The 9,699-nt window shown below is 35.3% G+C and overlaps 1 protein-coding gene and 1 long non-coding RNA gene across 2 annotated transcripts; both read right to left on the reverse strand.

Annotated features, from left to right (window-relative positions):
• Positions 1–4,830: 4,830 nt before the first annotated feature.
• On the reverse strand, positions 4,831–5,894 carry LOC125598556. Its single transcript, XM_048772575.1, has 4 exons — positions 5,656–5,894; positions 5,475–5,580; positions 5,079–5,405; positions 4,831–4,998 (listed from the first exon to the last, which is right to left on the reverse strand). The coding sequence occupies exons 1-4, from the start codon at positions 5,892–5,894 to the stop codon at positions 4,831–4,833; spliced, it is 840 nt and encodes a 279-aa protein (XP_048628532.1).
• Positions 5,895–8,154: 2,260 nt separating this feature from the next.
• LOC125598555 lies at positions 8,155–8,563 on the reverse strand. The gene is made up of 2 exons (XR_007332486.1): positions 8,483–8,563; positions 8,155–8,391 (listed from the first exon to the last, which is right to left on the reverse strand). It is a non-coding gene; the product is annotated as an uncharacterized LOC125598555 (long non-coding RNA).
• Positions 8,564–9,699: the final 1,136 nt, after the last annotated feature.

The raw sequence follows: 9,699 nt of genomic DNA on the forward strand, positions 1-9,699 counted from the left end.
ATCCAAATACCAATAATGAGATAACTGATTCCAAGAGTTCTAAAGTCGATTCAAAGAAAAATCAAAGATAAAGAAGCTCATTTCTCACTTGTAATGTCATTCAATTATCATTTATGGGAAAAATCTTTATAATAATGATTGTTAGATATGGTACTTTTGTTTTTTTTTTTTTGTCTTTATGTATTTTTTTAATAAAATGTTTAATTTAAAAAAAAATTATTTAAATATTTTGCAATATTATGAAAAAATTTCAAAAAGTATAATGAATGGGTTAATTTTCAACATTTACAAGTTAGAGGTGTAAAAATGTAAAATAAAAAGAATCTTTCAAGAATATTCCTTTTTAGAGGAAAAAATAGAGGAATACATTGGAGAGAAACCTCACTCTATATATAGAGTTCCTCTATTATAGAGGAAAAAATAGAGAAATACATTGGAGATGGTCTTAGTCTCCATCCCTAAAAAAAAAAAATGTAGAGTAGACTCCACGTTAAGATGGCTGGAATTTTGACAACATTATCGAGTTGAATCCTGCGAAAACTACGTGGAAAATTAAGGTCGAGATCATTCGTCTATGGAGACTATACTCCTCCGCAGGCAATATCGAGAGTATTGAGATGGTGTTAGTTGATTCAAATGTAAGTTGTTTCAAGATGATGATCTGAAAAACGAATTATTATTATTATGCGTTTGATACTCAAATAGTATGGTATTTATATGGTTTTACTTATATGTGCTGCAGGGTTATACGATTCATGCAACAGTTAATGAGGATGTGGTTCCGATATTTGAATCATTCCTCGAAGAAGGTGACTCGAAGATATTCATCAATTTTAAACCTGATGAGTAATATGCAGTATTCATCGATATTTGATCATTCTTTGCAGGATTCCAGCAAATGCTTACTAATGACTTGCAAGAAGCATTCGAAGGGACGAGGAGGACGATATGGGCTTTCATTTTATCGCATTTTTGTTTTAAAATTTGTGCTTTCAGATTTTGATTTTGCTTTCCAATATTCGATGTGTTTTTAACATAAGCTTATTGTGAAATTCTATCTACTTTTTACATTCCATATGACCAATTTGCAGTATTGAGATACTTTTCTTGTTTTGGTTTGTGTTTTAATCTACGTTGCACACGGAAGCTTCATCGGACGTCCGCTTCCCGCTTCGGAACCGGAATCGGAATCGGAACCTTGTGGAAGCTTACGGAATCTCGCTTCCAGAACGCTTCCAAAATATTCTTTTAAAAACACGTTGGAAGCTTATGATTCCGTTTTGAAATCACGCTTCCGTTCTTTAAAAAAATAACAGGTTGAATATCAATAAAAATATAATCGTAGTTTATTAATTTCTGTAAAATCAAAAATAATTAATAGTATGAGAGAGGATATAAATATATAAAATTAAAATAATACTATAAATTATCTTTTGTATTGAGGTTTTTACTAAACATATATCATATATTCAAATATATGTGTCAATTATTTATGAGCATTAACAATAATAATATAATATTTCTTTTTTCTTTTAAACTTAATTTATGTCTATTTTCATAGTTTTAATATGAATCATCATTACAAAATTATTACAATAATAAATATTTATTTAAATTTATAACTTATAATTTTTAGTCCTAATTTTTTTAAAGAAAATCTTATATTTTAATATATCTATATATATATATATATATATATACATATATATACATATATATACATTCATATGGATATACGCTTCCAATACGTACCGCTTCCTTTCCTAATTTTTCAAAAAATCTCGTTTCCGCGCTTCCTTACGCTTCCGCTTCCGCTACCCGCTTCCGTTTCCATGTAACATAGGTTTAAATAGCCAAAACAAAATAGTCAAATAGTTCTTGCTAACATGGTTAGTATACCAAAGAAGCATCTAAACAATGAAATTGTTTCCAGAATCTTCAATCTTATGTTTAATGTGAACGCTCTGAAATATATTACCAATACAATCTCGATTATGATCACATATACTCAGTACCAATTGTTTTCACGATTATTGGCAATCAGAACAGATAAAATGTTAAAAGATTAAAGTGAAACATAAGAATTAGTTTTCAAGATTACCCTTCTCATCGTAGATATGCAGGAAATGAAATCCTTTTTTTTCCATTTTGCTTTCGATTATCCTTTCTTGCAAAGTGATTTGACATGTCTCACGGTCTCACGGCCGATTTACATACTCTAACAAAGCTATGTACGATTTGAATGTATATTCCCGATCTGATGGAAAAAATAAAGGTTATCAAACAAACACACTCCAATCAAATAAGAAGGGATATTCGAGATCCAGATTTGTTTCCAAAGAGACTAACCTTATCGATTATGATTGAAGGAAAAGATACAACCTTCCATTGATTTGATTGAAACTCTGTGCAAGGTAATTTCGTTTTCCACAAACAGATAAACATTTAGCATTGTGATTTGTTCTTAACCGACAAAATCAAGAGGAATCGATAAGTTTTTTTCTTGAAGCTATAAAAAAAAAATTGGGAAAAGATGTACAAATCGGCCTTAAAACTGGGAAACGATGTACAAAGGTGTATCTCGAAACTGTAACTCTTACTGATTAAATTGGGCCTAAAGATAAGATATTAAAACATCAGCATTATAATTATTCAACAACTCTTAATTTGGCCCATAATCAATAATACAAATTATTTGACTAATGTATTATTATTTTTTATTACCTGAAGAATATAAAATTAATGTTGTAAAAAATATGTAATTATTCAAACATCAGCATTATATATTATTCAACAACTCTTAATTTGGCCCATAATCAATAATACAAATTATTTGACTAATGTATTATTATTTTTTATTACCTGAAGAATATAAAATTAATGTTGTAAAAAATATTGTAAAAATTTCAGATTCTAATAAATTGACTTAAGTTTTTAAAAAAATTATATATATTTTTCGAAGATCAGTAAGTAAAAGAAAATGAATATATTTTATTTGCATGACTTCACCAATAACACAAAATCGCCAATGAAACATATATAAACCAAAATCTACGATCATAATGACAATATATATCTAATATTCATGTTGGTTACAGATGCGAAATTAGGGTTTCGATGATTGATCGCGATTGGGATCCGGGTGCTCAGCGGATTTTAAAGATTAAAGGGAGATTAAATGGAGTCGGAATATCTCGGAGGATCTGCGGAGATCTGCGAAACAGAACTTTTGTAACGGTTTGTAAAGAGACTCTATGGAAACTGGTTTGGGACGGAGATACGATTGGGATCCATCAGAAATGGTTATTATCAAGATCCTCAGAATGGATGCGGAATCCAAAGGATCAAACACAAGAGTTAAGAGGTAGGAGTTTCGTTATCCTCAAAACGAGATCTCTGCTGTCTGTTATAGAAAGTATAAATATTACAATTCGATAGGTTTGTGATAAGAGGAAAATTTGATTTATGGATACGATTTACTTTGGCGTTTTGGGAAGTCTTAATCGATACTCTGACTTCTGGTTAAAGATTTCTCGAATCAATCATGGAGGATTTTCTCTTAAAAGGGTTAGGATCTTGGCGCGATGTACTTAGCTAGAGTATCGGAACGGTAGCCTTATATAAGGAACCGGGCTTTACTCTCTTGATCACAGCTTCTTTTCTGTTATCATACGAGCTTAAGTATCTTGTTTTTTTGCTATTGGTATTGGTGATCATGACTCAGGCTCCGCTTGTGGGAAAGGCTGGTGACGGGAAGAATGGAGAAGGAAATCGCAAGCAGCTGTAGATCTCAATACCTCACTTTGACATTCCGATCTGATCAAGAGTTACTCTAAGACTCTGATCGGGAGATGTATGAACCCGGAGGAACAGACGTCACGGTTCTGCTTGTGATGTTACCAAAAATCTGGAAGGTGGAAGAGAGAGTTGTGGGAGCGGATCTGGACTAGGAAGGTTCCAGTTTCACTTTGACACGGAGGAGGACATTGTGGTGGTATTGGAGATGCAACTGTATCATTTTGATTACTGGATGATAGCACTGGCTCGATGGCAACCAAGGATGGCAAGAGATTTCCCTTCGGAGATTCCATTATGGATCAAGATTGTGGGTGTTCCCACAGAGTTCTGGTCAACCCCTACGTTCCAGAGTATTGGTGATGCTATTGGTGAAACCACAGACGTAGATCTTGACTATGGTAAAATGCGGGTGATTGTAGATGGATGCAAGGAGTTGTGTTTTGAGACACCGGTGGATTTCAAAGGTGGAGAATATTACGAGGAAGATGAGGCTCTAGTCACTACAGGAATAAGGGTTTTGATGGCACCGCTAAAGCGCTATAAGACGCTACCATAGCGTTGTAGAAAGCGCTCCAATATCGCCCGCGAAATAGGTCTCGTACATTTCATAGCGGATTTTTGTTGTGCTATTGATATTTTATTATTAATAGCGGTTTCTTGTTATGCAATTGTAATTGTATTTATTGTATTATTATGTAGCGTCGCCAAAATGATATTATAACTTTTTAACTATAGCATTTTTTTAAATTAAATATAGCGATTTGTAATTACTATTGTCGTCTTCTATCAATAGCAATATTTGAACATTTCATTGCATTTTTTTATATGCAATTGTTTCATTTTGTTTATAACAAATTTTATTTAATATTTTGATTTTTAAAATAATAGAGAATCAAAAAATGTAAAATAAAAATTAATTCTAATTAAAATTCGAAGAAAATTAAAATATTCGAAAATAAAATATATTCAATTCTCACAAATTTTCCATGCAAAAAAAATCAATCAGCAACTATAATTCCATCACAATCATCTCTACACAAAACTTTCATCATCAGACAATTGCTCTGTATCATCAAATTCCTGTGCGAGTAATGGTGCTCCGACAACGTCTTCCTCTGTCTCGAGTTCATGATATCCTCTCGGTGGTGCTCTCATAACAACATACCAAGGCGATTCTTCATCTTCTCTAGAGTAAAATACCTGTTTTGCTTGTGATGGTAGAATGTATGGATCTTGTAAATATGGCGTTTGGTTGACATGAAGATTGACAAGGGTGAAACCATCTTCTTCCTTAACCTAGCCTCTGTTCGCCCAATTACACACTTGAATAAAGGAACGCTGAACATGTGGTAATCGAGAAGAATGATCTCTGTTATCACTCCATAATATGTGACCATATCGGCTGTATGTCTTGTATCTCTTGCAGAAGATCTACACATGCTGAAAGCTTCGTAAGTGACTCCACTATTCTGAGTCTTTCGCTTAACGGATTGTATGTGAAATCGGTTCCCGTTAATGACAAAACCTTTATTGGTATGAGCAGTAAACCTTGGTCCAAAGGCCAACCACCTCAGCTTCGTAGAATGCTCCTTTGAGTTAGAAGGTATCTAACAAGGATGTAAAACTGTGTGAGCTATGTGAATAGAAAAGTGAACAGATAGTGAAGTTGTACAAACCTTATTCTTCACCCATTCAGCAAATTGTTGGGTGTGATGCTTCCATAACAAAGTTTCATTTGTTGCTAATCGAACATCATTATCTTGCAGTTCTTGTAAGTGCTTCCTGGTTCTCATAACAAAGTAGAGAGTTATCAGACTGATAAAAAAATCTGAATTTGAGAGGGACAGTAGAACTTACTCAACATAGGGATCCATAATAGCCATATTCATCAAAACATATCGATGTGCTATGTCTCTATCTTTCTCTGAAAGAATAAGCTCTGTTCCCTTTTGCAGTGGTCGACCTTCAAGAACCATTCCATCAGACTGAATATCTTCATTACGGTTAAGTACTTCTTCAACGGGTACAGAATTCTTTAGGAACTCTAAACAAAAGGCTATGCATTCTCCAGCTAAGTACCCCTCAAACCTATACATTCTGGCCTAGCAAAATTCTTTACATATGCCTTGAGTGTTTTCATGTATCTACAGCTCAAACAATATAGCAATAGTTACAAACCTCAGTTGATCGGAAAAACAGTTCAGGATATAAACAATTTACATTACGCGAACAAAATGAAAACAAACCTCTCAAACGGATACATCCAACGAAAGTGCACAGGACCTCCCAAACGTGCCTCTCTTTGCTAGGTGTAAAGGAAGGTGAACATGATATCGAAGAGCGATGGGAGGAAAGAACCGCTCGAGTTGGCACATTGTCTCCACAAACTCATTTTCCAAAGTTATCAGCTTCTCCGCGTCAATAGCACGCTGACACAATCTGTTGAAGTAGTTACATACTCGAGTTACTGCCACTCTTGGTCCTCTTGGAAGCAACCCTCGTAACGCAGCAGGTAACAGATTTTGGATTAGTACATGATGATCATGGGATTTAAGACTTCCAATCATAGGAGGGTTAATTGAAACAACATTTGCAATATTACCGCAGTAGCCGTCAGGGCCTCTAAACGCAGACAACCTTTGACAAATATCTTTTTCTCTTCCTTACTGAGCCAATAAGTTGCTGGAGGCAAGTAGAATCTCTTTCCCCGTACCTGTGTGCAAGTGAAGTTTTTCCGGATTCCAATATCTTCTAGTCCTGTCTCGCTTTGAGGCCATCTTTTGACTTAGCACTCTGCATCAGCGTTGATAATAATGCATCAGACAAGTTCTTTTCCACGTGCATGACGTCGATGTTGTGACGCACCGGCAAATCCTAACACATTGAAAACAGAATGATCAGTTAATGGATAAACAAAATGTGACAATCGTATCTCAGTCTAACAATAGCTATAATACCTTCCAGTACGGTAAAATCGAAGAATATTGATCGTTTCTTCCACCTCCACCTTGATCACTCGTTTCTCATTTTCATTCTTTTCTTGTCTCCAGCCCCTCATCTTCTGAGACAACATTTCTCTTCCTTTTTTTTTTCTTTGCTAAAGATCTTCCAAAGTCATTCCTGAAGTTCTTTAGTGTTGCAAATATTTCTGCACCGGTTTGAATCCTGTTTGCAGTCCCTTCTCCACTGTATTATCAAACCATCCTTTCCTGCGTCTGTAGTGATGTCCAGGGCTTCTAGTCGCTTCCTATTCCCCAAATACACATACTTGCGACTAAACTTGAGCCACCTATTTGGTGTATCCTTTCCACAAACATTGCATGCTTGTTTCCCTTTAACTTTACAACCTGCCAAACTACCTAGAGCCGGGTAGTCGCTTATAGTCCACAACACATAGCTTTTAGTGTGAACTTCTCTTTCAGGAATGAGTCGTATACCTGAATCCCCTCACTCCACAATTCTTGTAAGTCTTCAACCAGTGGCTCTAGATAAACATCAATGTTGTTGCTCGGAGCCGTCGGTCCAGGGATCAACATAGTCAACATGACGTTCTCAGCCTTCATACACAGAGTTGGTGGCAAGTTGTAATTGACTAACAACACTGGCCAAGTACTATACTTTGTGTTCTGGATAGAGAAAGGGTTCATACCATCTGTTGACAGGCGCCGAGCGAAGTTTCTTGCTTCACTAGCAAACTCTGGCCACTTATTATTCACTTGAGCCCAAGATAACGAGTCAACAGATGTCGCATTATACCATCTTCAGTGGCATTGTTGGCATGCCATCGCAAATCCTCAGCCATCCTTGCTGATCTAAACATCCTCTTGAATCTGTCTTTGATCGGAAAATACCGTAGGACCTTTGCAGGAATTCCTTTCTTTTCTTCATTACTGTGCTTATCAATTTCCCATCTAGAAGCACTACATCTTGGGCAGGTTTCCAACTCCTCATATTGCTTCCTATAGAGAATACAATCGTTCTTGCACGCATGAATCATTTCGTAGCCAAACCCAAAATCTTCAAGAACTTCTTAATCGAATCAGTCGACTTTGGTAGTACATTACCTTCTGGTAGCATGTCATGTAATGCCGACAGTAGCTGATCAAAGTAAGCCTCTGACATTCCACTCTTTACTTTTTGATGCGGTAAAGGGCCATGATCGCAGAAACTTTGGTGTGCTTGCTACATGTCAAGTACAATGGAGTTTCAGCATCTCTCAACTTCTTCCTAAACTCCGAGTCTTCATCAGGTTTCACCATGTACAGGCTCTCCTCCAGTGTCATCAGAAGGCGGTTCATCAGGTTCACCACTATCAAAATAAGCCGTCCTTAGCAAACCATAAGCCTCTGTTTCTGATGAGGGACACTATCATTCATATCAGACCTTCTCTCACCATGAAGACTCCAACAAGAACTCCTCATATACTTCTTATCCATACCCCTAATCACAAGATGCTCCGTTACTTTGTCTAAAACTTGATGGGAAAGGTTTCTGCAGTGAGTACAGGGACATAATATTTCTGTCGGATCTCCTAACCTCCTCGCTGATGCAGTAACAAAGCCTGTTGCTCCTTCGAAATATTCGAGGCTAGCCCTATATATATATATAAGGAACAGAATCAGAACAAAAAATTTGGAACAGAAGAAGAATTCGTCATGAATTAAAATGTCGAAAAGATTACTACCTTGGAAGCCAAACCCATGCTTTTTCCATATCAGAACAATATAACTTCGAGGGAAATCGACTGAAACCTTCGATTTTCGAAAGGAGGAGGTCAGCAAAAGGAACTAAACCTAGATTTGAGTAATCGCAGAAGGAGAATGAACAGATCTCCGATGGAAAGACGGAGATTGAAAGATTAAAAAATCAGATCCTACGCTTCTATGAGGCACTCTCTATCAATCCTACCCCATCCATCTATCCCACCATTCCTTCTTATTGGTTTATGTACAATTCTATATTAATTTTTTTTTAAATTACGAAAAAATGCATGAAAATGATGGGAAATTATGTTATAAACAAAATTTAAATTTAATAAATTTTTTATTATTATTTTTTTTTACAAAATATTATATGTTTGAAATAAGTATAAAATGATTTCTCTATATGGAGAATAGATGATGATAGGGTTGAATCCTTATGTGTTATATAGGGTTGAATCCCTAAATAAAACCTAAAAATCTAAATTTGTTCATCTAAATTGTATAAATTTGTTACAATAGGGTTGAATCCCTAAATTTGAATCCCTATATGATGATAGGGTATAAATTTGTTACAATAGGGTTGAATCCCTAAATAAACCCTAAAATCTAAATTGTATAAATTTTTATGAACAATTTATATTTTAAAATTTTAATTGGAACACTTAAATTGTATAAATTATTTTGAAACACTTATTTTTTAAAAATTTTAAAGGACCACTTATTTTTATAATTTATATATATATGGCCAAGCCTACATAATCTTATTAGAAATATGTCTTAACAACAACCAAACAAAATATGTCTTACAACCAAACAACAACAAAATATGTCTTAAAACAAAACAAGCATACTCCGATCCATAATATATGTCTTTGGAATACTCGATCGAGTACATTTAAACACACAGAATCTTATCATTTTGGCCAAGCCACTGTGCTGCCCACAGCATCTGATATGTCTTCCAGAAAAGAGTTTGGTCTCCATAGAGATGCATCTTCAATCAAGGCCACTTCAACCCAGACCCGACTTGCATTGGGACCTAACGGAACGTGATGACTAAACACAATGGATCAGTAACACTGTAACCTACTCTCCTACTACTTACTCGCCTTCCTGCGACTTTCCGTCCTGAGTTGTTGTGGTCCAACAAGATGCACTTCTTTTTACCACCTGAACGGGTGGAACTAGTGCTGCCACT

The sequence above is a fragment of the Brassica napus genome, unplaced genomic scaffold, assembly GCF_020379485.1.
Source record: "Brassica napus cultivar Da-Ae unplaced genomic scaffold, Da-Ae ScsIHWf_1737;HRSCAF=2367, whole genome shotgun sequence".
Lineage (NCBI taxonomy): Eukaryota > Viridiplantae > Streptophyta > Magnoliopsida > Brassicales > Brassicaceae > Brassica > Brassica napus.

Excerpts from the sequence above, each read along its gene's own strand:
- LOC125598556 (XM_048772575.1), bottom strand. The coding sequence starts at position 5,894 with ATGTATAGGTTTGAGGGGTACTTAGCTGGAGAATGCATAGCCTTTTGT. Across the intron at positions 5,581-5,655 it reads ATTATGGATCCCTATGTTGA|GAAGCACTTACAAGAACTGC; the intron begins GTAAGTTCTACT and ends TATGAGAACCAG. Across the intron at positions 5,406-5,474 it reads CTGAATGGGTGAAGAATAAG|ATACCTTCTAACTCAAAGGA; the intron begins GTTTGTACAACT and ends CATCCTTGTTAG.